This window comes from Taeniopygia guttata, chromosome 12 (genome assembly GCF_048771995.1).
Source record: "Taeniopygia guttata chromosome 12, bTaeGut7.mat, whole genome shotgun sequence".
In the NCBI taxonomy this organism is placed as follows: Eukaryota; Metazoa; Chordata; class Aves; order Passeriformes; family Estrildidae; genus Taeniopygia; species Taeniopygia guttata.
This window is the reverse complement of record NC_133037.1, coordinates 1,276,896-1,303,622: the sequence shown is the minus strand read 5'-3', so window position 1 is coordinate 1,303,622 and position 26,727 is coordinate 1,276,896. Positions and strand designations below refer to the sequence as shown.

Below are 26,727 nucleotides of genomic sequence, written 5' to 3'. Positions count from 1 at the left end.
CACAGCATTCCCAGCAGTGTCTGTTCCCTAACCCAGCGCTGGCAGATGTTCCTCGTGCCCACTGCAAAAATAATGTTGGACTGCAGCATTAAAGTGTTAAGTTATTTAGAAGATCCTTACATGAAATTAATGTTTCATTTCTCTTACTAATCCTTGCTTTCAATTCTTCCCCTTCTTTCTTTCCCGGCAGATTACCATTGAATTGGATAATGCTGAGGTTTTAATTTTATTTCTTTTCTCCAGTGTTGTTTCTGTGGTGTTTGTTTTACCAGTAGCCCTGTGATCTGTCCTGTCTCTGCAGCACTGAGCGTTCTGGTTTGTGTGCCTGTGTCAGTGAATTAGTGGAGTTTGCAGTCTGCTGTGTGTCTATCCTGGGAATAGTCACCATAACTAATTCCATATGGCATTTCTTGGAATATTAATCCAGATGGAGTTACCATTTTGGTGCCAGGGTAGATCCTGGGAAGTTTAGGATCAGATCTGGAGGATGAACTGCTCTAAGCAGTCAGCGTTCAGCACTTGGCCACCATCCCTGTGTCAGATGTCAAGGGGTTATTTCTTCTTATTTCGAAAGCCAAACAGTGAGCTTTAGTGGTGTCCACGCAGGAGGAAGGTGGGATGGGGAGAGGCAGGTCCATGTGCAGAAATTGTGCTGCCCTTTCCCAGAGAGGCACAGGGACAGTCCTGCAGCTCGTGAGGGCATTGCTGGGCCTCGGTGGGCTCTGGCTGCGAGGCCAGGGGATGTTGGAGTGCAGCCCTGAGGAATCCATGACTTGGGAAGCTGTTCCTGCGTGAAAAACCCTCTGTGAGGGAAAACTTGGAGTTGAACTGACGTGGAGCTTTCCAAGGACTCTGACAAGCCGAGTGTCTGGTCAGGGCAGGGGGAGGGAGCTGAGCTGCCTCTGCTGTGCAACTTCCTCATCAGCTCAAAAAAACCCTGGTGTGGGTGTGGAATTTGCATAAATGTATAATACTGAGAAAGTGATTGACTGGCACCTTATTTTACTGAAATACCACGGAAAAAAGAAATATTTTCCTCTCAGTGCTTTGTTTCCTGTGTTCTCTCCCAAGCCAGCCTTTTATTTGGAACAAAGCTCAACCACTTAAAATGTCTAAAGCATTTCTGACCTTTATTTAGTTGAGTAGGTCATGAAATCTACAGAAAGCAATTTAGGATGTGACTTGTTAATTTTGATGTTAATCACCTGAATTCACTGGGTAAACTTCATTCTGAAAATGAAATATTTGGGGACCTTGCCTGGTGAAGTGGGTTTGAAAGCCAAACTATTTGTCAGTAAAGTGGACAAATACTGTGTACATACCCAGAGCTGGCCTGGAGGATGTTTTCTGTTCAGGGGGGCTTTTAGGGCTGGAGCTGAGGTCCCTTCCCTAAGAAACTGGTTTTCCATCACTGCTTTCTGCCCAGAGTCTGATTTTGACCTGAAAGACAAATTTCTTGTTGCACAAGTTCATTTACTGCCCTGCCATCACCTCTGAGCTGTGCTGGGGTGAGATCTCAGGTGTGTCTCCAAGCTCCACACATACCTCTGGTATTACAGAGGTGCTCTGCTGTCTGTTTCTCTTTTTTGTGTTAGTAAACCCAGGTTTTTTCCCCTTTTAACCTGGGGCATGCCCACCAGCAGCCTGCTCTGGTTTCCAGAAGTTAACCTGTAGCACAGAAATGTTTCTACCAGGCCAGGTCCTTTGGATGATGTGCTGCTGCAGCTTCCCAGAATAGCACTTGTGTATATGTATAATTTTAGCTTGGAGAAACTTCAGAGAGAAAGTTGAATTGTTTAATTGCAAATTAAGTCATAATGTGAAACTCTTTCCCCTTTGGTTTCTGGCTGTGATGTGCTGTCTTTGCCTGCAGTAAATCAGCCAGAGCGTGCAGAGCAATTTGGGATTTGGTCTAGAGGCTGCAAAGGAGGAATTTTATTGCTCCTTAATGGAGCAAGTGCAGGGAAGGAGCAGGTGTGTGTTTAAGCACCAGCACTGAGCACTGGCTGCACAGGGAAAGGGATTCAGATGGAGCTGGAACCACTGGCAAGGCTCAGAAATCCTGGGGTTGTCTGGTTTTCCTTTTTCCCCTTTTGTCAGCCCTGGAAACTGTAAACATTTGGGGCAAAGGATACAAAACGCTGCATTATTAGTAAAATTATTAGCTTGTTTTTCTGTCAAAACTGTGCACACTTTAATTGTTTTGATCAGCTGAAATACTCCTTGTTCCCTCAGGGGAAGCTGCACTGAAGTAACTGTTGATGGCATGATTTCATGGTGGTTTTTATGTGAGTTATCTTAGTTGTGTCCTGCAAGGTAATCCCAGCGAGCAGGGGGTCCCAAAGCTGTTAAAAATGCCAGGAGATCCATGTGTTTGTTAGTGAAAGCCTTGATGGAAAGTCATGACAGACCCTCTTTAATGTTTTTGTGAGTGAAGAAGGGAGTGTCCTGTGGAAGTGGGTGAATAATGCTGGAATTCACCCAAGGTAGGAAATGCCCTGAGTGTGGGGTTGGCACCATCCCTAGACAATTTTGGGCTAAGCTTGGAGGGCTTTGGGTACTGGAGAAGTAGAGTGGAAGGGAACAGCAGAGGTGGTGCTGTTGTCCTAACTCACACTTTTATTGAGGGTTTACGTGTCATTCCCTTTGAGCTGGAAAGGAGGGACAGGGAGGAGCTGCAGTTTTCCAAGGAGGAGCAGTGGAGCATTGATAGAAAACCCAAACCTTGATGAACTGTGTCCCAGCACACTGGCACCATGAGGAGCTGTGTCCCAGCACACTGGCACCATGAGGGGCTGTGTCCCATCACACTGGCACCATGAGGAGCTGTGTCCCATCCCACTGGCACCATGAGGAGCTGTGTCCCAGCACACTGGCACCATGAGGGGCTGTGTCCCAGCACACTGGCACCATGAGGAGCTGTGTCCCAGCACACTGGCACCATGAGGAGCTGTGTCCCAGCACACTGGCACCATGAGGAGCTGTGTCCCAGCACACTGGCACCATGAGGAGCTGTGTCCCATCCCACTGGCACCATGAGGAGCTGTGTCCCAGCACACTGGCACCATGAGGAGCTGTGTCCCAGCACACTGGCACCATGAGGAGCTGTGTCCCAGCACACTGGCACCATGAGGAGCTGTGTCCCAGCACACTGGCACCACGGTTGTGTTTGCTCTCTCCTGATTTTGGGGAGCTGTGAGCGCAGAGCTTGGCCTTGGGGCTGTGCTGTGGCTGCTCTTTGCCTCTCCTGGAGCGTGGGGTGGGAGCAGGAGCCGAAGGGCTCCTCAGGGTGTGTTTGACATGGGCTCTGAGCAGCTGGCTCAGGTGATAAAGCCAAAACCCCAAGGCAGGGCATTGTCCTGAAAAGCCCTTGGGCTGGGTCTCTGTTGGTGGTTTCCCTGCTGGGCTGGAGCTGCTCTCATCCTGTTCCTGATGGAGCCTGTGCTGCCGTCTTGGGGAAGAGCTTCAGGGCCGAGGTGAATTCTTCCCGAGCGCCACAAAGTGTGACTCTTCACACAACAGCAAGAACTAAACCCTGCTTGTCATTAGCCACAACAGCTTCATTTGCTGTTCATGCACTCCTCAGCCCACTGAGAAGTGCAGGCGTGATGCAGATTTCTGTGTGCAGGCTGAGCTGCACCGTGGGCTCCCTGTGCTCCAGGCCAGCCCAGCTCCTGCTGTGCCACAGCGCTGGGACAGGACCTTCCTCCCCATCCATCCTCATCCTCCTCATCCTCCCCGGCCAGGGCTGCCCTTTGGGGACACCGTGGCCCCGTTTCCACCTGCAGGGCGAGTCCTGGCTGCTGGAACACGCCCGTGCTGGAGGAGCCATGGCTCTCCGTGGCCTGCCAGGCAGGGCCCGGCGCCGCTGACCTGCAGGTGGCACGCGCAGGATGCCGAGCGCGCTGTGAGATGGCCTACTTTGCTTTTTATTTTTTTTTATATTCCTTTTTCCCCTCCCAGCCACATTGCAGTGAGCTGTTCCGCTGGGCACCTGCCAACATTCAGGCAGCAGTTACATAAGAAGGGTTTTTTTTCCTGGAATTTAGGCCCGCTGCTGATGTGTGACCTTCAGCAGTAATTGCCAATAAAGGCGGTGGGGATGTTTACAGGCACCGGGGCTGGCCCACAGCCTGGGCTGGTAGCCCTGAGCTGGGGCTGGGCTGCTGCTTCCCCAGCCTGACCCCAGCCACTGCAGCTCTATCCCAATTTCCAGGGTGAAATGGGGGTCCTCTGCTTCCCCAGGCTGACCCCAGCCACTGCAGCTCTATCCCAATTTCCACACTGAAATGGGGGTGCTCTGCTTCCCCCCAGTCTGACTGCAGCTGACCCCACACCACTGCACCACTGAAATGGGGGTACTCTGCTTCCCCCCAGTCTGACACCAGCCACTGCAGCTCTATCCCAATTTCCACATTGAAATAGGGATGTTCTGCTTCCCCCCAGTCTGACCCCAACCACTGCAGCTCTATTCCAATTTCCACACTGAAATGGGGATGTTCTGCTGTTTCCCCCCAGCCCTCAGGGCTGGGGTATGGACCAGCAACCACCCAACCAAATCCGGCCCGGAGTTTCCCTTGTAGTTATTTAGTTATTTTTTAGGGTTGTGTTGGTGTTTTATCTGTTTTTTCAGTAGTGACACTTCTTTATGCAGCTGATATATCTACAGGCAGCTCCAGCCAGTAAAATGCACTTGCAGACCCACTCAGTAGAGTTTAGGTTTGGGGTTTTTTCACCTCTTTGCATTAGTCTTGAGGTTTCAAGTAGGTGAAAAGGGAACTGAAAATGCTGGTTCAAAGGGGTTGCCTGAATTAACCTTTTCCCTGCTCTTTATTTATGATAAACTAAAATTCCAATAGCTAAGGTGCAAAATATGTGCTGCTTTATGCATCTTAGATTGGAGTAAGGAAATGTATTAACCTCTTCATAGCTGGAAATCTGCACTTGGGAATTCTTTTCCTTGTAGAGAGCTTACTCTGCAGTCATTTCTCTTGTGTATTTTGCACTTAGACAGTGCTTCACTTGTTATGTCTCAAGCAGAGGAAATGCAGGCACTCATAAATTTTTGTGGGCTGCCTTTTTTTTTTTTTTTTTTTTTCCCTTTGAGAAATCCTGCAATCTTTGGACAGGGCTTTTTTTTTTTTTTTTTTTCTTTTTAACACGGACTGGAATTGGTGAGCTCCTTGGAAAAGGAGATTGGAACATTTCTTACAGTTACTTGTCACCAAAAAAATAGTAGTTATACCATCTTACTGCTAATTAAAACTGCTGCTGTAAAATGTGTTGTGAAGGTAGTTCTTACTGTATTCAGTAGAAGTCCTGCAAGATCAAGGATTTAAAGAGGAGGAAGTGGTTGCACTCCTGCTGAAGGGCAGAGACTGAGGGCTCCAGCTCCTGGAAAGTCCCAGCCCAAGTTAAAACAAGATTTCTCCACTGAAAACTCTGGAAAATGATGGAAGGCATTCCCCATGGTGGATCTTGGTGACCTTGGAGTGCAGGCACTGGCAGTCCTTGTGGCAGATCTCCTCGCCTGGCAGTGCACGAATCTCTGCACATTCCCTGAGATGAGGGAGGATGTTCAGCCGTGTGTGACAGGTCAGGGTGGGAGCTGGGGGTTGTCCCTGCCCCCCAAAATCCCTCGTGCCTTCTGGGGCACCTGTGCCAGAAGAAGGTGCTGCCCCACATCTCCTGCTGCTGCCTGATTTCGGCAGCTCTGGGCTCCTCCATCCCTGAAAATGCAACGGCTGTGCAGGGGGAGATGGAACGTGGGAAGTTTCTCAAAGCAGTTCAGTGCTCCTGGGTCCCAGCTATTCCCCTCTGCCCTGAAACTTCTCCATAACAAGTCAAATGCTTGTTTGACAGACACCTACAGATCATCTGCAAGGGCTAGAAATTTCCTATCCAAATTTCTCCTTGAGGTAACAGTGTTGGCTTTACAAACGGGACTTGGCAAGGAGGCTGCACAGAGTTCTGTGGTATTTTTAAAGAGTTATGAAGGACAGCAACATAATTTGTGCTCTAGTCTGTTGCCACGAATCAGACAAGGTGATGCTTTTGCTGTGTGCCTTTCAAGGAAGAGCTGATGGTATTTCAAAGGGAAGAGCAGAGAAGTTCAGAGAAGGGAGGAAAAAGTGGAAAGGGACTTGCAGGATTGAATCTGAACAGCCATTCCCGCTGGAATTCCAGCTCCTACTGGAGATGGCAATGCAGGAGCTGAGGCAGAGGCTTCAGAATAACATTTATTGGAGATCTTCACTCCAGTTCCTCGCATCTGGATGTGCAACCTGGCTATCAAAAGCTTAATGTGCAATTTGGCTGGCTCTGCAGTTGTGTTTTCCCTTTTTATTTCCTCCTCTCTGCCAAACGTCTCCCCCTGCCACCCCAGTAATGAGATGCCATATGCATGGAGTTGGGTCAGTTCCTGAATTCACAGATTTTGGGACCAGAAGGGACCTCTCAGTGATTGAACCCAACCTCCTGCACAGCCCAGGGCATCCTGCTCCTCACCACTGTCTGTCTGCAGAGCCAAATCCGTGGAGTTTGGCTCAGCTTCCTCAGAGTGCTCAGTGCTGAGCTCAGGGACCTCCCAGGACAGCAGAGGGGATGTTTGGAGAGACCTGAAGGACTTGTGTGGAGGTTTGGAAAACGTCATCAGTTCAGCAGGCTGAGGTTTGTTACCTCTCAGTCCTTTGGGCTCTGGGGCAGCCTGAAGTTAGGAGATTGATGCTTGGAATTGTGCTGCTTTGTCCATTATTTTGTCAAAATTCCCAAGTCAGGTGAGGCTGAAGAGAAAAGGAGCAGGTTTTTGAATGTGTGGTCACACAAATGTGAGTTTTCTGATCAGATTATTTCCCTCTCATTAATGACAATGTGAGATGTTTTCCAGCCTGTTTTGCTGAAGCCACTCTCTGGAGCAGTCCCTATCTGTGAACTGCAATCTCCACCAGCCATTTTAAATGCATTTCAGGCCTTTTCACTGCTCAGTGGTCTGGATGTTCACTGCATAGTTGGGTAAAAAAAGTGGAGAAAAGCAATTCTGATGCTTCAAACTTGAATGAAAATCTTTCTGCTTTTCCTTAAATATTTTCTACTCTATCACAGCAGTAGTTTGACTTTTCTGTGAAGGAAGGATTTAGCAACTTTCATTGTGATTGTTATTTTGAAAGCAAATAAGACTAAAACTTCAAAGAATTCCTCCAGACTGTAAAGGAGGAAAGCTCATCTGTATCTCAGAGATGGAGATGCAGTGAATTCAGCCTGGAGCTGCCACGTGCTCTGGTGGTTTTTGGGGGCCATACATCCAGTCCTGAGTCAGCCAGGCTGTTCTGGGAAGCACACGTGGCCGTGCTGGGGAAGTGGGTGCTGGAAGTGCTGCGGTCACCACAGGGTCAGGGACTGTGCATCTCCAGTCGTGGCTCGTGAGGAGTGCTGTATTGGCCAGCCTTGGGGCAGTGCAAACTTCAAAGGAACAGAGAGGGTTTTGCTCAGCAAGCTGAAAGGGCCTTTCCCTTTTCCTGTAAAAAGCACAGATGTTGGACTCTGGCCTGGCCACCCACTGGGTTCCAGTTTAAAAGCTGTCCACTGTGTCCTGCTGATCACCTGGCTGTGTTTGGTATTCCCCAACCTGCCCCTGCCCCCCAAACCATCCCTTTCTTACAGCTGGAGAGCTGAAATATATGGAGGCAAAGAAATCTTGGAAAGTTCCTGCTTTGGGCTGCTCTCCCACCCTGTTCAATCCTTGTAAAGCATAAGGTGATATTTTGCTGTTGCAGCACACACAGGAGTGTGCAAAGCGTAACACAGCAACAAGAGCTCAATAATTCTTTGCTATTTGACCCCATTTTGACTGGAAGAATAACAATTTCAGGATTTGGAGTTTATATTCTTTCTGGAAGAGGGCTGAGGGCTGTGCTGCTGTGGGTGATCCACGTGGGCATTGCCCAGGGCAGTGGTTTTGCTCCCAGGTCAGTGTGTGGGGCTGGCTCTGATGTGCTGTCTATGCAACAGAGAGAGGGCACGGGAATTTGTGGGCTGGAATTGATAATATTAGCTTGGGAAGGAGCAAACTATCAATTTTATACGATCCTTCATCTGTGCTGCTGTTCAGCCCCAAAATGTGAATGTATGTTTGGTTGAAATGGGGTCAAGGTATCAACCCAGGAATCCAGTGCCACCCCTGCCATGGGCAGGGACACTTCCCAGGCTGCTCAGAGCTCCATCCAGCCTGCCCTTGGACATTTTAAGGGATGGAAAATCCACAGTTTCTGTGGGAAACCTGTACCAGTGCCCAGAAGGAAACTTTTGTTTGGAATTCTGAGTCCAGCAGCCCACTTGACCTGTCAGCTTCAGTCTCCCCTCCGCAGGAGGAAGGGACCTCACTTCCCCTGCAGGGGAACAGGGCTGGTTTCCTTGCTGCTGTTGGCTCCTGGGGAAGGCAGAGGGATGTTTGCTGTGCCCCAGGCAGGTTGTGCAGCCGGGACAATGTGCCCAGGCTCCCCACGAGCTGTCGGGCTCCAGCCTGGGAGCAGGGCAGGGCAGGACGGTGTGTTCCTCTGCAGGAACGAGCTGCTTCCTCTGGGCTAAACCCTCCCTGCTTCCACTTGGCCACACAAGGGGGTTGCATGCTTGAGACCTGTCCAGGAGCAGTGACAATGCAAGGAAGCCACCACCAAAGGCCATGGGAGCTGGCCAGGAGCAGAGTCCCTGGGGAGGAGAATGGAGAAGGGTCTTTTTCTTGGCCAAGGAGCCCCTGCAGGGGAAGTGCTCACTCCCAGAGCTCCTTCCTGGGACGTGGAGTCTCATTATTCCTCCTGCTGCATCTGTGGCCTCCCTCTGGGTGCTGGGTGCTCCCCCAGTCTGTGCTCTGTTGGTCTGTCTGTCCCTGTGGCAGACGTGCCAGGAGTGCCTGGCTCACTGGGGTTACAGCATTATTGTGAGAGTTATTTCCTGGAGTCTGCTCCTGAGAAATTACAGCAATTTCCCCACAATTAAGTCAGCAGTTGAGTTTGAATGTTCAGTTCTCTGTTGTGTGTCTGTGCTTGACTAGATAAAAGTTACTTGTCTTCATCTGTTTCAGTTGAAGATCAGCATTTTAAATTTGAAAAGCTGTCACCATTCAGGCCCTTATTTCATTGCTCCTGTTTGGTGCTGCGTCGTGTATCCTTTATCTTGAGAACTGTATGTTTATAGATGAGAATCCACAGAATACATTTTTTTAAGCTAAAATTATAAGGCTGCTGCCTTTGTGATATTCAGCCCTGGCTTCCTCCTCCTCCCCACTGGGGTGGATGTGCAGCATTCCAGTGACAGATCCTGGGGGTGTGGTCCCCAGAAGTGCTCTGGGCACCTGCAACTACATTTTTTTTGCTTGTGCCTCTGAGTTCATGCAAAGCAGTTTGGGGTGTTCAAAGGATACCTGCGAAATTTGCCAAATGTGGCTCTTTTAGGAGCAGGGTGAGAGAGTGTAAACAGTAATTACAGCTATAATTCATTTGTGATGATTCAGCTGAAGTCAAGTGCTTTGCCAGCTCCCTTCCCCTCACTGTTGACCACTGGGTTGCTGTTGGGATGAAGGATTCTGGAGGAATGACTAATTTTTCTGCATTTTACTTTCAACTAGCTGCCGCAAGCTCCAGAAACGGAGAGCCCTGTAGAGGTGTGTCAGCCACCTATATTTGTACAGCACACAAATATTGGTGTTTCAGTAGTCCTAGTGGAGTGTCTTGTTGGTAAAAACCCCTGTGGAATGTGTGTTCCTGCGTGGTGTTAGACAGTGGAAATAAGTAGATTTGTTAAAGTGCCTTAATCCAATACACCATCAGCATGGTAGTCTGAAAATGTAAAAAAAAATTGTAAGCTAATCCTAAGTCTGTTCCTTTCCTTTATTCTTTAAGGGTGGCACTGGGAAAAGTCTCCTCTCAAATTTTCCTACATTGGCAAAATGAGATTTTATTTTGGCTCCTAATGAAGAATTTGGTTTTCCCTTTGCCTCACATACTGAAAAACTTCAATACTTTAAGGAAAGGGAGGTACCAGAAGTTCTTAGTGGAAGCTTCATAACTCCAGAGCAGTTGGTGTCCCATTTAAAATGTCCCAGTGGACAAGCTCAGGGTCACTGCACATTGTCAAGGCCACTGGTTCTAAGGGAATTGGATATGTAGAAACATGTCCTTTATGTGCATGAAGCAGATTATTTGCCAAAAAGAAGGCAGGAAAATTTATCAAATCTTAAATTCCTTTGAAATTCATGGGACATCCATTGGTAGATTGTACAACTGGGTGCCAAATCAGTGCAAATCTAAATGAAACAACATGGAAGTCTAAACCTGAGAGAGTGTCGATTCTCTGAGCTGTGAAGTTTTTATAAATGTGAGATCATGTAGAAAAAGAAGTGTTTGTGATGGCTTAGGCCTTTGTATTTGTAATTTTTGTGGAATAGTGTTTACATGTAACCTGAAACTCTGAGTGGTCATCAAATGGATTTGAGATGTGTGGGAGATGCTCCTGGTTTCTCATGGGTCCCCGTGTAGAGCTGTTATTCTACACCTTTCCAGATGCTTTAAAGCAGCAAAACCCCAATGTGCTTCAGCTTTGCAAAGTGGGAGTTGCATTCCTGGAAACGAACACCTAAAGTGAGAGAGATTTGATTTGGAGACGTGCCCGTGCCAAGGGGCAGCTCGGTGCCTCCCCACTGCCACCCTGGCCTTTGGAAGGAGCCCCAGGCTGGGCCAGAAGCTCTCCCCAGTCTCAAACGAGTTTCAGTGACCACGGTGGGATGTGCTGGAGTCCCTCACCCCCAGAGTGTGTGTCCAGTGGGCTGGGGGTGTTCCTGTGTGTCTGTGCATGGGCATGCGTGGGCTGAGCCCCCTGGGCTGTGGGGCAGCCGGGCACACGCCGCATTTCCTGCACCACTGCTGGCACACCTGCATGCCAGGGGGTGTGTGAGGTGGCAGAGCAGAGGGGCCAGGGCTGCCCGAGGGCAATGTCTGTTTTGATGGCTTGTCAGTCCATCTCCCTCGTCTCCCCCTCGCGTCCAGCTGTGGCTCCCCAGTACTCCCCGTGAGGTGTTGGTCTCTCTTGAGTGTTGTTCTGCTTTAAAATGAACTTTCTGCACGCACAGCAGGAGCTTGATCAAACTCTACCACAGAGGCAGCTGGAGGATCATAGAAGGGTATGTACAGCAGTCGAGCACGTTCAGAACTCATCTCTCCCTTTCCCTTGTGAACAGTGAAGCCTAAGTCATGTAAGAAATTTGTGTGGTTAAATGCTGGCTGGAAAATCCAAAAAATGAGCCATACTGACAGAGTGAGGTGCTGGAGCCCCTTCTCTGGGCTTACATGGAAGGGACGAGTGTTGGCTGCTCCGAATTGAACTCAGGTCCTGGTCTGGTCCATTCCCACTGTCAGAACCTTCCCTGTGGGTGCTCATCACTCCATTGGGAAGTGACATTCATCAGTGTTCCTGGAGTTGGCTCCTCTGGCCACACCACCTCTTTCTAGCCAGCCAAGCTGCAAAATCAGCATTGTTGGTCCCTTTCTCCATTTCATCTGCTCTTGTAGCTGGGAACACAACAGCAGCAATTATAACTGCTTCACTCTAAAATATTAAGGATGCTCTGTTTAAAAGCTTCTGACAGGTTTCTGATGTCACTTAGAGTTGTGTGTTGCATCTGCATTGTTGATGCATGTACAATGATATTTCTGTGTGGTTTGCTCTTACTTTACCTGGTGTGAATGCAGATGAAACTGGACGCTGTTGGGTTTTTTCCTAGGTACCATATTTGATTTTTCTGGTTACTGCCAAACATCTGATATTTGTTTGCACACTGCCCTCGTCAAAGTGGTGCACAGCACTAACAGGATGGCTAAGGAACTGTTCTGGAGCCAAGCATTGCAGCTGAATCAATTAGAACATTTCTTAAATACCACTTATTTTTTATCCCTTCTGCTTTGATCACATATTCGTATTTTGTTAGCTGGTACCATGGGTTTAGATACATTTGTAGGAACCAAAGCTTTTCTTCCCAGTTAGAGTTTGAAATGCTGGTGACTGGATCAGCACACTGACTAGAAACAACTGCTTGATACTTGTTCCTGATGTATTTTCTGGTGGTTTGTCTGGTTTTGGATACACACCACCTACAGACACCAGAGGTGCCTGTCCTAGTCAGGTTTCCACTCACTCCAATTATTTTGACATGGAGTAGAAGTCACCTCCTGCTCCACAAGGAGAATCTGGGGGCAGCTCCAAGAGCTTTAGTTGCCTTCCTGAATTCAGGCAAGGTGGAGTTAGCTGAGCAGCTGTTCTCGAGGCTGGATATGTTTTATATTTGTAGTAAGCAGTAAAAATCCCTGGTTTAAATGCCATTTGACAGAATGACTGCCAGTTAGTTCAACAGAGGAGGAAAAAGGTGATGTGAGAGCTCCCTTGTAGCCATTTGTGTCCTAGGGCCTATCTGGGTGTCAAGTTGCCTTTCCAATCAGTGCACATGTACAAGGAAGATAGGAAGATGCAGTTCAGGGGGGTTTTTTGTCTGGCTTGGCCTTGTTCTGCCACGTAGCCTCCCTCACCTGCCAGACTCGAGCAGGGAGCACTGCCTCGTGTACTAAACCCTCTCATGTCGCTGTCAGTCGCAGGAGCTCCTCCAGGACAGGGTTTGCTGGAGCTCCTGAGCTGTCTCTTGCCTCTCACACATGTTCACTCTTTGGCCCAAGTGGCGATGGGAAGCGTATGCCCCTTGGAGAAGTGCTCATCTCCTCCTGCTGTTGCTTCCACAGGAGTTTTCTTTTTTTTCTGTTGCTTGGGAGCTTTTGAAAGCAGCTGGTTGGAACACTGACTTCGTGTTTATTTTGCATCCTGTTCCCTGACTCTTGCTCCCTCCCATGTGATCCCATCAAATGCAGCTCCCGTGCTGCAGCAGAATCACAGGATTCATTTCTGAGCTGCTGCATTGTGGGGACAGGATGGCAGTGGGAGCCCTGACTTGAGCCCCAGCCCTGTGGGGAGGGCAGGGATCCCTCACCAGCTCAGGCATGTGTGGAAGTGATTTCTGTCATTTGGTAAAGAACTTGATTATCAGACAGCTTTTTGTCTTTTTTTTTTTTTTTGGGGGTATAAGGATCTCTTTAAGTGACTTTTTTGAGTGCCGGCTGTGTTTAAAATCAGTGGGACTGCAGCAGGGCTGGAGTTCTGTACAAGCCAATTAACGTGCTTTATGTTGTTCCATTTACTTGTGTTTTAAAGGCCTCCTGTGAAAGTTTAGAAAAGTAAGACTTCACTTTTATGACACCTTGAATCTATAGTCAGACAAGCAATTTAATTTGAAATACAACTGAAAATCAATAAATTAAGCACGTTTTGTCAATTGAATTAAAAATAAGTTGCTTTAGTTAATTGGACATATTTTTAATATGAAATTAATTTTGTCTAGATCTATTTTTTTTCCCTGAATCCCCAGAAAAGCCCTTCCCTCCCCTGTGCAGCACTGTCCCGGGATGGTGCTGCTGTAACCACGCTGCCATAGCAGGGCAGGACAATAATCCCCAGGTGTCCTTTGTGCACAAAGACCTTACCAAAACCCCTTAATCCCTGTGTGCTGGCAGTGCTGCCAGCTCTGTCCAGCTCCCCAGATCCCGGGAATTCCTGCGGAGGCTGGAGTGACAGCAGTGGGATGACGTTCCACCTGCAGCGCTGGATCTGCGCTGGGGCCGTGCCGGGGCTCTGGCTGCCCCAGGGTTGGGGGTTATGTGAGGACCTGCCCTGGGCACTGCTGGCTGTTTGTTGGGGTGGGAGGGCTGGCGTGGCTCGGGCAGCTGCCAGCAGGAACAGAGAGCCGGGATCCAGCAGGATCGCTCGGATTTCCACTCGCAGCTGATGGATCGCGTCAGCTGCTGGTGGAGGGACAGCCCTGCAGGGTTGGTGGGATGGCAGAACAGGAGAGGTGCGAGGAGATTAAATTGTTCCTAAAACCATTTCTGGTGTTCCTCTAATCCACCTCTTGGTTTTGTGTTGGCACTGCACAGATGCAACTCCTTTCCATTTAAGACCGAGACAATTGAACTTAATTAAAACGAACCTCTCAGAAAATTAAATTTGTGTAGAACGCTGTACACAAAACCTGAGCTGCAGCTGTCTCTGTGCTGCATGGGGGAACCCATAACCTTATAGAGCCCCATGAGAGCCCTGCAGTGTCCCAGCACATCAGGAGCTGCTCAGTGCATCTCTCCAACTCTCCAGGTTTCATTCCCCCTCCCTCACCACAAGAAGGGTGCTGGTAGCAGCAGCCCTGCTGCCAATGAACGTGGGTGGTTGGCTCGTTCATGGAGCAGGCATGGTGATTTCCTTCTGCTCTTTGCGTGCAGGGCGAGGCCCTGAGGCAGGTTTTGGTGAACCGCTACTACGGGAACGTGCGCGCGGCCGGCCGGCGCGAGAGCCTCACCGCCTTCGGCAACGGGCCCCTGTCCGCCGGCAGCCCCGGCAAGGCCGGCCCCGGAGGTAGGACACGCTCTGCTCGCCCCTTCCCCTGCCCTGGGGAGTGTTCTCCTGACCACTCAGCACCCTACGGCTCAAATCGGGATGTTGGCCCTCACGGTTTTGTCTATGAGCTCCCAAAAAAGTCAAACTGTCCACGTGGGTGGCTGCAGTTGGGAGCAAAACTAGCAGACAGAGCTCTTGGTACTTTTCAGTGACTGCCTTGGGTTGGCTGGACGTTTGTGACGTTGCTTTGAGTACGTGTGCTTAGAAACCCTGATCAATTTAATATTTGCAATAATATCTAGGAAATGTGTCCATTAGGATGTCAGATTACTAACCATTTCTGAAAGGAAACCATTTCATGGTATTGCAGAGACTGTTGGGTAGGATGGGCAAAAATTCCATTTGAAGTCATTTATACAGTGAAGTTTATTTCATTTGAGGCCATTGTTAAAAAAGTCACAAATGGAATCCCAGAATGGGTTGGGTTGACAGGGAGTTTAAAACTCATCCTGCTCCACAAGCAGGGACCCTTTCCACTATCTCAGGTTGCTCCAAGCCCTGTCCACCCGGCCTTGCCATCCCCACGGAGTCAGTGCCAACCTGTTCCTCCTGATCACCTTTCCAGGAGGAAGCTCTGGGTCGAGCTCGATGAGCCGAGGGGAAATGAGCCTGGCAGATGTCCAGTGCCACCTGGATAAAGAAGGTGCTTCCAACCTGGTCATAGACCTCATCATGAATGCCACCAGTGACAGAGTCTTCCACGAGAGCATCCTGCTGGCCATTGCCCTGCTGGAAGGTGGGAACACCACGATACAGGTAGGGAAATGGAAAACTCCATCTTGTGACTGAACTGTGTCGGGAAGGGAAATGTTTTTATGAAATGCAGGAAATTTGAGAGGGTTAAGGAGGCGGGAGGGGAAATGATCTGAATGAGCTTTGACCTGCAATTAAGGGAAATATTAATGTCTGCCATGCAAAAGTCAACTTATTGAATGTTTGCACAGGCACTGGGTGCATGAGGTGTTTTCCTAGTAGAGAGGAATGTGTAATAAAACAGCTTTGTAGGTAAGTTATTGACTCCTCTTACAAATAACTTAAGCAACTGTAACGTGCTCAGAGACTTGCACAGTGAGCTGTTAAATTTCAGACTGGAATTTGAAATAAGTGTATGGTAAACTCCAGACCACCACCATTTCCAACAATCTCCCTGTTCTTCCTTTCTGTGTTTTCAATAAGGATTAGATTCCCCTAAAAGAAAATTGTCCCTGGTGTGGGTTAAAGAACACACACCAACAAGCCCTTACGTTCTTCCACAGGGAAAGTAAAACCTTATTACAGCAAAATGTGCTTACAAAGATGATTGCATCTGTGGTATCTTATTTGTTTAGCTCTGCACGTGTTGTGTTTGCAGTCTGTCTCTGGGGCTGAGTCCTGACCAGTTGTAACTGATTGTTGTGGTTAAAACACACATTACAGCAGCACCTCCTTTGTCCATGCAAACTTGCCTTGAGAGGACAGGGAATGTCTCTGGGCTCTTTCACTCTGTCTCTGTAATCAGTACCCTCATTAATCCCCTGTGTATAAGCTCTGGAATGAAACTTCTTTGCAAAAGATAAAGTGGGAATTGAGTGTTGAAAATCCTGTGTCACCTTAAACTGCAATGACAGGATTAACACTCCTAGGGGACAGTCGCTCCTTTAAATTTCCTGCTCTTCTCTGATGTAAAGGAAGCTGAGCTTTCATCCTTACAGCTCTCAGAGAGCCTCAGGTAACCTCACACTGTCATGCTGGAGGGAAAACAAACTGCACCAGCCTGATGTTGAGAGTTCCTGATGTTGAGAGTTCCTTTGCTTGTGCTGGACCTCAGTGCTAAAGGATTGAGCAGAGTCACTTCCCACAGTGCCCAAATCCATGTTGGGAGCAGATTCCTCAGCTCACCCACTGAAAACCAACAGGAGAATCTGCAGTGCACCTCCAAAGACACCTTTTTGCCCAAAGGGAGGAAGTTCAGTGTGCATTTGCTGTCTGCAGCCGGGAGCTGGGCTGTGAGCAGCCCTGCGGTCAGCAGTGATGGATGGCTCCCAGGGCAGAGCTGCTTCCACCCCACACTGCTGCCAGGTCCTGCTGCACTCCAGCCTCCACAGACGTGCTTCCAGAACCCAGAGTGCCTGTTTTCCATCCTTTCCCACTCAGGAATAAGTGCTTGGCAGGTATCTGCAGGACGGGCAGCCAGCAGTCCCTGGGTGCGTGCTCCGGCGGGATGGGCTGGGAGGGGGCTCTGCTGGAGTGTGGGCTGCTTTTAAGTACAGAATGTTTTAGGAACCAAATGACTTGTGATGCCTACAGCTAATGCTGAGAGCTCTGAGGGCTCGGACACACCCAGCAGCTCTTACTCACGCATGCAAAGCACGAACGGGATGTTATTGAAAATATCCCGTGGATATTCCGTGCTGCAGCACTCCATGGACTTCATAGCAAAAGGCAAAAAAGGAGTGCATAGACATGTTCTGTGGCTTTCCTCCACGTTGGTTAAACTCCTGGTGGTAGGAAAAGGGTTTTCTGGTGCCTTGCAGTGGCTCCAGCACATGGGGGCCCAAGGGATGCTGGCAGTGGCAGGCAGGAACAGCACATCCTCAGCACCCTGAGCTCTCAGAAGGGTGAGAGAGCCAAGTCAGGACAACCCCAATGGGGAATACACCAACCACAAAGCTTAACTTCTGGGAGAACAGCTGGCTCCACACTGGGAATCAAAGCAAAGGTGGAGGCTTGCTCTTTAGTAAAGTCGTTAATTCAGGGCTGTATCTCCCAGGGTGATTGCTGAGTGATGTGATGGCCAGGTTAAACTGGTATCCTGAGACAGTGAACTCATGTCATCAAGCTTTGCTGTCTCCATGTAGGAAGAATGGCTCACAGTGCAGAGGGCCCTGGGTGCAGCCCAGCTGCTCAGGAGAGCTGTGTGGGTAACTGCTAATCTGCAAAGCTGAGTGCTTTTGTACAGCAGCCTTTGGCTGTGACACAGTGAAGATTTACTGAGTGCAGCAAAGTGATGGTCTCCCCTTAGCAGGAATTCATTTTTACAAAACACGCTGCAAAATTTGGCTGCTTATGGAAACAAGATGCACTTGGAAAATTAACCTGATACTTCCCTTGTGTTTTATCCCAGTCTTTCTCTGCTGTTCTTTGATAAGTTTTGCAGAGTGGGTGGGTAGGGCTTGGCAACCTCTGCAACCTGCAGAGTGGATTTTCTGCAGTTTTTCTGCAGTTTCCAGTAAGTGCCAGTGGAAGAGTCATCCCCAGTCTCTGGACTAATATCTGTGTTCATTTTGCATCAGATTGGGAAAGTTCACCTAGCCAAACCAGCCAGCCTTGTCTTTGAGGTCTGAGTTTATCTTTTTCACAATTATTTTTGGTTATTATTAGCAGATGTTGATTGATAGTGCTCTAAACAAGTTTGTTCTGTGCTCAGTTTGAATAATTTCTACTGAACTCCAATTGCCTCTATTTACAGGCCTTTGAGAATAGGAAAGTGGTGGGATAGGGACAGGTTATGTAAAAAAGACTCCTTGGCAGCAAAGCCAGAAATGTGTCACCCCTGCATGGCATTTTCTTAACTCCAGGTTTTCACACGGGAAATTGATTCCGCCTGAAGTGCAGGAGAAGGTTTGTACCAACACACAGGAACTTGCAGATGATGATTGTAATATGGTTAATAATGGGAGTTCCCAGGTAACTCCCATGAGCTCCAGTGGGAGAGCAGATCCCCATGATGCTGGGAAGGGATAACTGCAATAGGTGTTGCTGTTTCATTAGGTGCAGGCAGGGCCGGTATTAAGGGTAGGCAAAGTAGGTGGTTGCCAACTCCAGCAGAAAAGCAAATCTCGAAACGTTCCTCATTGTAATTGGTAGGAGGGATTTTTATTGTATTGTTAAGAAAATGAATGTGGGGGAGAAGCAGGACAAGAGAAAAGGCTCCTGGTTCACCTCAGGAAGGAGGCTGAGCTGGTGGTGTGTGGCACCCTGGATCCCACACTGCTCCATGTTTTGCTGCAGGGGTGAATGTGAATGTGGCAAATTAGCTCTTCTGGGAAGGTCTTTGCCTGCTTCCAGCTCTCTGGGTGGAAACTTTCTGGGCTTTAGCTTTTGGAATTAACTTAGAAACCCTGTCAGGTTCTCTGGGAGCAGGATGGTGGTGACCTTGTGGTGGCTGTCACTCCAGCTCAGCAGGAGCCCTGGGTTTCAGTGGGAAGCCTGCCCTCGTTTGCACAGAGACAGAAGCAGAGGTGGAACCACGAGGTCAGCACCAGACAACAAATTAACTTGACAAATGCTGCAACTCACTGAGCTGCAAATGACATCAACCCCTTTATTAATTTATATAACCCTGAGCATCCCCCTGGGGAGCGCTGGCTCGGCGGATCTGAGCAGCCCTGGGGGTGCCCCACGCTCTGCTCCAGAGCTGAGCCTGCCCTGCTCCCCGCTGCCACTGCCTGCCTGCTGTCCTGCTGCTGCCTTCTGCAGGGCAAGGGATGCTCTGCTGGGTGCTCAGAGTGTCTCCTTGGGCAGGGATGAGCGCTCGGTCCCTTGCCACAGGCGTGGCAGCATGGCCAGGCTTTCCTCTGCTCCAGCGAGTGAGTGACAGCGCAGGAAATCACCGAGGACTCGTCCTGCAACGCTCCTCTCTCCTCTGCTAAATAAAAATTCCGTGTGCCGTTACTCTGCCTCACCTCCACTGAGTTTCGGGTTCCCTCGGTCCGTGGAAGTTAATGGCAAGTAAAGTCCCTTACATAACACCTCTCCATGGAGACTCTGCTCCTTTAATTAGGGATCTTCTCAAAAGTCAGCCTGCGTGACAAATTACCCACACGCACATGTTGGTGCTTTCAGCAGGGGGAGGTAAAATGAGGTTGATGGCCCTGGTTGTTTCAGGCAGTTTTTAATTGCTGCCCCAAGGTGACACGAGGCACCTCTGCCGGTGCCTCAGTTCCCCTTTGCCCACTGCTGTCCCCTGGGTGGGGCAGTGGGAGTTGGCACGCAAGGAAAAGGTGATTTTTTTCAGGAAGTGGGATTTGCTCCTGGCTTTAAGGCATCTGAGCAGAGTTGCTGCTCTTTGCAGAGGAAGGCGGTGGGATGTGCTGCACAGCCCTCTGTCCCCAAGCAGCTGAGGAGGGGATGAGGAGCAGGGGCCACCCTGGCTCCAGACAGCACTGATGAGTGGTGGGGATGAACTGGAGAGTTGTGCCTCCAGCACGGCACAGCAAGAGTGAATCTGTGCTGTATGGAGTGGTGGCTTGGGGCTCCTTTGGGATGTGACAGTGCAAAAAGCTCGTGTCTTCGAGCTGTTTGAACTTGCAGAGCTCCTTGGTTGAGGATCCCTGTGCCCTCCCTGAGTGCCCCCTTGGGCTGGGGGCTGTGGCTGTGCCATCCCTGGAACAAGTGCCATGGCTACAGAAATCTCAGCAGCCAGCTCCTCATCAGTGAGGCTTGCTAGGAAATTCTGGACTCACACAACTCTCCCATCCCACCCCGGTCTTGCTCCATACTTGGACTCAGTTGATGTTTCTCAACATTTCTGCTCATGCCACCAGCGAGGAAGCTCCAGCAGGGGGAATTGTGGTCTCCTTTTCTGTGCCTCCGACTGTCCAGAGGTGATTGATAATTGTTATGTAATTGCAGGATTGATGCACAAAAGGAATTGAGCCCAGAGCAATCCAGTTTTGTGTTTCTGGCACTCGGGGGACCCAGAGCTGGGGGGTACCAGCCACTGGTGCTGCTCAGCCACAGCCCTTGTGATGACAGAGCAGAGACTTCAAGAGAAATTTGTCCTTGAGCTCATTGTGGCACTGGCTGTGAAATACTGTGACCAAAATGTCCTATTTGGTTGCAGGAACACTTTGTTTCTTTTTTTATGTGGCTGCAACTGCCCTGAAAAGTGGGGGGGGAAACTCTGCAAAAGAGTACTGGTGGGGTAAAATGTTGGCTCAGTGACACAATAGTACTTTAATTTGTGGTTTGGACTCTTAAAATCAGTTTTATTTCTTGCAAGATTTGCAGTAGTCATAGATATCAGTGAGCACAGACAATTGTATGCAATGGCAAAGGCTGCAGAGGCAAGAATGTGTTCGGGTCACTAAACTTCTGTAAATAGCGCTTGAAAACTTTTGATCATTGATAAAACAAGTCTTAAGTTTTCTGTTTGTTTCTAACAGAATTCTGTGATACAGGATGTTTTATCTTTTTTAGCACTGTTTTAATGATACCTGTTTAGGAAACCAGTGCACAACCAGCAAACCCTTGGCACGTGTTAAACAATCACCTGCCTGTGTCTTTCACTGTTTTAATGTGTTTTTCCTCAAGGTAAAAATACACCTTTTTAAATTATGATTATGTCATGAGCGTGACTTTAAAAAAAAATTGATAAGGACCTGCATCATCAACTGTGGGCAGAAATCTTGTCCTTTTCTGAAAGAGCCCTCTCCAGAAGGAAACCTTGTGCAAATCCTGACCTTGGCAGTGGAGTTGCCTTCCAGAGAAGGCACAGGCCCTGCAGTGGCCATGAGGAACCTCTGTGCTGATGCTCTGCTGCTCCACAGCACGTGAGGAGACAGGGCTGCCAAGCCTGTGGGAGCACACCCATCTCCTCCTCGTTTATTTTAATGTATTTAGCACGGGGAAGTCTCAGTGTCCCTCAGCTGTTGGATACCACCAGGTTCAAAACAACCTGATAATGCAGTGTGAGGAATCCTTCCTGCAGGGAGATTCCATTTCCATTGAGGGCACTGGGATGCACAGGTGAGACTGAGGGTGGATGAGGTGAGATGGTTCTGATAGCAGCTCGTCTTTGCACCCGAGCTGCAGCTCCTGCTGCTTCCCCAGCTATGTTTGGGCCATCAGTATTCCTGGAGCAGAACATCCTCCAGTCTGTTTTCCCAAAGGGAAGTTTCCTGCTGGATTCTGAGGTGCCCGTCTGTGCGGTTGAGCAGTGCAGGTGGAAAAAAAAAGGAGAAGAGGCTCTACCTCAGGGTTCAGCTGTGCCTTGGTGGCCTCGTGGTGTTCATGGTCGGGTACCACCTCCTGTGTGGCACTCCTCTCAGAATTCCACTGGGATCCTGGTCCTGCAGGGAGCAAGCAGGGAGGTAATTCTTCCAATTCCTCTCGGTGGGATCCAGGTCCAACATAAACTTTCAAGATGATCCCTAGCAGGATTAAAGTCCTCCTGGAGCAGGCAGAGGCAAAGCTATTCAGCAAAACAAGGTCATGCTGCCTTTTTTTTTTGGTAAGCACAGGAATCAACAAAGCGCTGTTATATAACTTCTATTTATATCCCACTTGCTCACTAGCTGCAGGCACACAAGAGTAGCTGAGAAGGGAATTTAATGAGCTCTCAGGGCTTGCTCACCTTCCAGAGCGGGTAGGAGCCAGCTTGTTTTTGAAGTGCGTCAGCAAATGAAACTGGTGGTGGGTGGGTGGTTTGGGTAGGTGGACTGACTTGTTGCTATGGTTTTCTTTAATTCTTCTGTCTCTCAAGGAGATCTTACACTTTTTTTTTCTTTTGGGGAGTCTGCAGACTTCCTTGTTTCTCACACCTACGCAGCACTTGCTGGTTCGGTGGGGAACGGGATCCACACTCCTGCCATGGGATATGGGATCCATGATTCTGCCATGGGGAATGGGATCCACACTCCTGCCATGGGGAATGGGCTCCATGATTCTGCCATGGGGAATGGGATCCATGATTCTGCCATGGGATATGGGATCCATGATTCTGCCATGGGGAATGGGATCCACACTCCTGCCATGGGGAATGGGCTCCATGATTCTGCCATGGGGAATGGGATCCATGATTCTGCCATGGGGAATGGGATCCATGCTCTTGCCATGGGGAATGGGATCCACGATTCTGCCATGGCATGTGGGATCCATGATTCTGCTCTGAGGAAAGGGATCCATGATTCTGCCATGGGATATGGGATCCATGATTCTGCTCTGGGGAATGGGATCCATGCTTCTGCTCTGGGGAATGAGATCCATGCTCCTGCCATGGCTGAGCTGAGTGACCCAGCCCTGTGTGTTCCCACAGGGATCCCAAATCAGCTCCGTGCTGACAGCAGGGCAATCCCTGAGTCTCCCAAGCTCCCAAGGCCATCTGTGAGCCCAGACCCACAGCGATGCTTGTGCCTGTTGTTCCCCCACCGTGCCTCCACCAGTGTCACCTCCTCCTTCCAAGGGCTCCTACTGGCTCTGGAGGGTGTCAGGGAACTGTCTGTGTGTGAGCTTTGTTCTTGCTTTCCTCTGTGAAATAACTTTAAGTTGCAACAAGATTTTGGGTGTTGCAGTAGGAGAACGTGCAGGCTCTTCCTGGTGTAGTTGTGCTGCTGGTCTCATTTAAGGCTGGTTGGGACAGGCAAGAATTTCCACAGATTAGGCTCTGAACACTCATCCCCCCCAAAAAACATTCTCCCATCAGTGGGCAGAACCCCCAGCAAAGAGCAGAGCTGTTCAGGGTGGAGAGTGGATGCCCATGGCAGGGAGAGTTTGTCTTATTTGTGGAAAATAGAGCTGGGAAGTCCTCCTTCTGCTTTCAGGACAAAGTTTATTTTACAGTTTGCAAAAAAAAAAACCCAAAAAAACAGGCAATTGAGGTGTTGTGGCAGATTTTCCTTATGGGTTTATTTAAAACTGTGAAGTATCTTCAGTGTGAAATATTTCAGCTGCCATTTCCTTAAGCTATGCAAGACTAATGATATCCATCACTCATGCCCAAAGTGATGGATCTCAGCGAGCCAGGACGTACGAGAGATTGAGAGAGAGAGAGATTAGTGATATTTAAAATAAATAAATGAGGAGGGACCGAAAGCAGAGTTAGGTTGGAATCTCTGCAGTGGAAGCCCTCACAATATGTTTAGGCAGAATGTAGAGGGTTGGCACTTGTGCTTAATTCAGTGCTTGTGTTAGCGCAGTTCTCCTTAAAATGTGGCTTGTTTGAAGTAGTCCAGCTCTAAGAAGCCGTCTGGGGGTGGCAAGCTTCCTGCAGAGATGAAGTAGCACACAAGTTTTGCATTAGTTCCTGCTGGCAGCCTGGCTGGATAACCCGAGCGAGCTGAGGTCCCTGCAATGATTTCTCTCTAGTGTTGGAATAAAATGTCCTGAGTTGAAGCCAGATCACTGAGCTTTCTCCTCCTTCTGGAGGGACTTTCCTCTCTGCAATCTCCCTGGCTTGCCAAGTTCACGGGGTATTTTCTGTTCACTGGCATTAGGGAAACGGGGAAGGAGATGATGGTTAAAGCAGCTTGCTTTAATTGCTGAGGTGTTTGCTTTCCCTGGTTTCTCGGTAATCAAAAGCTTGTTTTGCTGGGGAACTCTTTGGGATGAGGTGGGATGGTCTGGCAGGGCTGGGTGGCTGATGAAACATCCGAGGGAGGGTGCGGCCCCGGAACGCTCCGAGCTCCTGGGCCAGGCCACCCCTCGTGGGGAGCAGGCACAGCTGAGCAGAGCCTGCTTAAACCCTGCTTAAACCCTGCTTAAACTCTGCTTCAGCTGCTGGGTTTTGCTGCTGCTTCCCACAGGATCAGTCAGACAGCCCAGCCTGGGGTGGAAAGTCAAGCTGAACATCCAACTGCTGTTCCTTTCCTTGGCTGGAACAGTCGTGACGTGGGGGCAGAGCCAGGTGAGGGTAGGGAAAGGTGTTCCCAGTATCTGGGGCAGCACACACAGCCCAAACTGGCAAGGCTTTCAGAGGCAAGAGCTATAGAAATCAGCTGCCTTCAGCTGCTGCCTGTTTGGGGTTTTTTCCCCATTTAACCGTCCTACACTGGGCACAAGCTCACTCATCATTGAATCACTGTGGATTAGTTACATTTAGAGTGGATTAGTTACCTGGGTCTGTCCTCTGTACACCTTACACAAAGGTATCAGACTGCTGTGCTGTATGGTTTCACTCTGCACAGGACAGATGTCAGTTCTGCTGGCTAAAATCTAATTTGTTACTGACTGCTGGTATGATAGACATGTTAAAGAACATTTGTCCCTGCCCTGTGGTTATCCTGCCTCCATAATCCTGCCCCCCTGAACTGCTGGGAAGTTAGCTGAGCTTCTCTTCCACTCATCATTAGAAATTGTGTATATTATATATGTCAAAGGTCTTAGAATTAAATGCTAATACCAGGAAATGTGCCCATTCTTTGGTGATTTATTTTTTTATGCGGTTCTACAATCCAGCTTGTTAATGATTTGCAATATTTAAGAACATGCCAAAAAATACCCACCACAGAAAATTATATTAATGCTGAATAAAAAGTCAGCAAGCAAAAATGGTATTTTCAGTTTAGCACGAAACGTTAGGTAAACATTTCACAGAGTATGTAAATAGTCAGAAGGGAAGAGGAGACCAAGTTCCTGGGAATAACTACAGAAGAGACACAGACTTAAAAAAACATCAGTGACTGCAAGTTAGTGGCATAAAAAAGAGCTTAACCACATGTTTCTAGCAGTTGTTAACCACTGGAACAGACCCTAGACAGACATAGTTCATCATCTCTGACACTTGCTCGAGAAAGGATTGTTTTCTCCAAAAAACACATGAAACACAGGCAGAGGTGGTGAGGGAGCTCGAGGAGCTGCTGCTGCTCCAGGGTGTGGGCAGGCCTGTAGCAGGTCAAGGTCCTGCAATTGGAACTTGACCTTTGGTTTCTTTTCCAGAGAAATCCATCTCTGGATTTGAAGCTCTTTTCTGCCACTTGTGTTGTGGGCCAGGAGATAAAGCCATGGGTGATGATGGGGTTTCTTACTGACCTCCTTGGGCCCAGAGGGGATGCACTGGAGGGGCAGAGGTGTAAGGGGGATGTCCTGCTGTGCCTGAGCTTCTGGCTGGAATCCTTGAGAAACAGAGCTGGGTGATGGAGAGGAAAGGAAGGTATTCCACCAGGTAGCTGCTGTCCTCAGTTGCTCTGCTCTGTGCTGCTTTAATGTGGACGTCAGGAGGAGCAGTGGTGCGGCTGCTTTGCAGATGTGATGCCTGTGCTGGGCGCTCCTTCCATCCCCTTGGAACAGTGACTGTGTGCAGGAGGTGGCTGTTCCCTCCTGAGGAATGATGGAGAGCTCTGTGATGTCCTTGCTCCCATATCTCTCCTGTCAGACACTCACTGGGGTGGGGCTGTGCTTCCTTCTGAGGCTCTGTCATTAATTACCAGCCCATTATCTCAGCACTGGGCTCTGGAGATCTGCTGGGCTCCCCTGAGCTGTAAAGCTCTTTGCTGAGCCTGAGTTCATGGAGCAAACCTCCCGGGCTGCTGAGGCCCTGCCATGGCTCCTGTGCAGACATTAGCAGTGCAAGGTTGACATAAAATGCAGTTTCACAATGTGTGAATGCTTATTGTAAATCAGGTGAACCCAGTGGGAAGAATTGATGATGTCTGACCCCAGCTCAGAAGGCCTAATTATTTCTTTATTATAACTATACTATAATACATTAATATACTATCTAAAGGAGATAGTAAAACTACAAAGCTACTCTTTCTGTCATATCTAACTCCTCACAACTGGTGCCCCTCTCTAAGCCCAGCCCCAGGTGGGTTGGATTGGCCATCAGCTCAAACAATCCTCACCAGAATCCAACCAAGCAACACCCCAGGGAAACAATTCTCCAAACACATTCCACAGAGAAAACAAGGAGTAGAAACAGAAATTGTTTTCTGTTTCTTCCCTCTGTGCTCCTCTATGAAAAATCCTGAGAGAAAGAAGAATGTGCCTGCCACAAATGCCAGAATGCTTTGGGTTGGAAGCGACCTTAAATGTCATCTACTCCAATTCCCTGACACCTTCCACTAGCCCAGAGTGCTCCAGCGTGGCCTTGGACACTTCCAGGGATCCAGGGGCAGCCACAGTTTCTCTGGACACCTGTGCCAGAGCCTCCCCACCCTCACAGGGAAGAATTTCTTCCCAAAATTCCATCTAACCCTGCCCTCTGGCAGTGGGAAGCCATTCCCCTTGGCCTGTCTCTCCATGCCCTTGTCACAAATCCCTCTCTGGCCTTCTGTGGCAGGCACATTCTTCTCTCTCTCAGGATTTTTTATAGAGTAGCACAGAGAGAAGAAAGAGAAAACTATTTCTGTTTTTGCTCTTTGTTTTTCCTATGTGGAAGGTGTTTAGAGAATTGTTCACTTGGGGTGATTGCTTGATTAGATTCTAGTGAGGATTGTTTGAGCTTGATAGCTAATCAAATCTATCTGTGTCTGGACTCAGAGAGGGTCACAAGTT

The 26,727-nt window shown here is 49.0% G+C and overlaps 1 protein-coding gene across 9 annotated transcripts in view; it reads left to right on the top strand.

Annotated features, from left to right (window-relative positions):
* ITPR1 (inositol 1,4,5-trisphosphate receptor type 1) overlaps nt 1-26,727 on the top strand; it is a 160,811-nt gene that overhangs the window by 89,854 nt on the left and 44,230 nt on the right. For 5 of the 9 annotated variants that reach the window (XM_030283173.4, XM_030283174.4, XM_030283169.4 and 2 more), the window contains 5 exons: nt 191-217; nt 9,620-9,655; nt 11,120-11,170; nt 14,361-14,493; nt 15,101-15,291. In XM_030283173.4, the coding sequence (XP_030139033.1) occupies nt 191-217; nt 9,620-9,655; nt 11,120-11,170; nt 14,361-14,493; nt 15,101-15,291 (438 nt within the window). The remainder of the gene's footprint in view (nt 1-190; nt 218-9,619; nt 9,656-11,119; nt 11,171-14,360; nt 14,494-15,100; nt 15,292-26,727) is intronic. The other 4 variants (XM_030283178.4, XM_030283176.4, XM_030283179.4 and 1 more) reach the window with 2 other exon arrangements.